The sequence below is a fragment of the Nothoprocta perdicaria genome, unplaced genomic scaffold (assembly GCF_003342845.1).
Source record: "Nothoprocta perdicaria isolate Ctin4 unplaced genomic scaffold, notPer1 scaffold_719, whole genome shotgun sequence".
Taxonomy (NCBI): domain Eukaryota; kingdom Metazoa; phylum Chordata; class Aves; order Tinamiformes; family Tinamidae; genus Nothoprocta; species Nothoprocta perdicaria.
Genome location: NW_020455998.1, coordinates 1 through 1,127, shown reverse-complemented (window position 1 = coordinate 1,127; position 1,127 = coordinate 1). Strand labels below are relative to the sequence as shown.

The window sequence follows — 1,127 nt, the reverse complement described above, 5'->3', positions numbered from 1 at the left end:
GCGGCGGCGCGGCCCGACCTGGTGCCGCCAGCGGAAGAGGCTGGCGGTGTCGATGTTGGGGTGCGTCTCGTCCTCATCGTCCGACACCTCGATGTGGTCCCACACGCTGTAATCCACCATGGCGGGGGGGGCGGCGGCGGCGGCGGCGGCGGCCTCTTCTCGAACCCTCCAGCGCCCGCGCCCGCCCACTTCCGCCCGCCGCCGCGCGCACTTCCGCCCCGCCGCGCGCAGGCGCGCCGAGGCTCCGCGGCGCCGCCGCCGCGCCCGCGACAAAGATGGCGCGCGCCTTAAAGGGACAGGCGCGCACAGGAGAAAGATGAGGGGTGTTTTGGGGCGAAATCGGCCTAAATAGTGAAGAAAACCATGGAGCACGATGTAACGTGATTCCCCTCGCCCATTTTCCCTCTGTAAGTGCAGGATTTATGCACACACACTCATGTGCATGAGCGTGCAAGCGTGCAAGTACACGTTTGTACAAGCACGCACGCACACGCGTGTTCTCACATGTGCACAGGCATGTTCTCATATGTGCACACACCAGTTCTGACATATGCGCATGCCAGTTCTCACATGTGCACACACGTGTTCTCACATGTGCGCACACGTGTTCTCATACGTGCGCACACATGTTCCCATATGTGCACACACGTGTTCCCATACGTGCACACACGTGTTCCCATATGTGCACACACGTGTTCTCGCACGTGTGCACATATGCCTAGGGACACAGCGGGGACGGGGACACAGCAGGGACACAACCAGGATGAGGAGACAGCGGGGACACAATAGGGATGGGATACAGCAGGGATGGGGACACAGCAGGGATAGGGACACAATGGGGACGGGGACACAATGGGGACACAATGGGGACACAGCAGGGATGGGGACACAGCAGGGATAGGGACACAGTGAGGACACAGTGGGGACACCATGGGGACACAATGGGGACACAATGGGGACACAGCAGGGATGGGACAGGGATGGGGACAGAGTGTCCCAGTTCCCCGTGCTACTGGTGGTACCGGTGGTACCGGTGGTGTCGGTGATGCTCTGGCTGTGGCTGTGTCCCAGTACCCAGTACTGGTGATACTGGTGATGCCCTGGCTGTGGCTGTGTCCCGGTACCGG

The 1,127-nt window shown here is 61.7% G+C and overlaps 1 protein-coding gene across 1 annotated transcript in view; it reads right to left on the bottom strand.

The window, feature by feature from the left end:
- The window catches only part of CDC37 (cell division cycle 37), a 6,042-nt gene extending 5,905 nt beyond the window's left edge, over window positions 1-137 (bottom strand). Inside the window, exon 1 of the mRNA XM_026050931.1 lies at window positions 19-137. Within this exon, the coding sequence (XP_025906716.1) occupies window positions 19-120 (102 nt within the window). The 5' untranslated portion in view covers window positions 121-137. The remainder of the gene's footprint in view (window positions 1-18) is intronic.
- Between the last annotated feature and the right edge of the window lie 990 nt (window positions 138-1,127).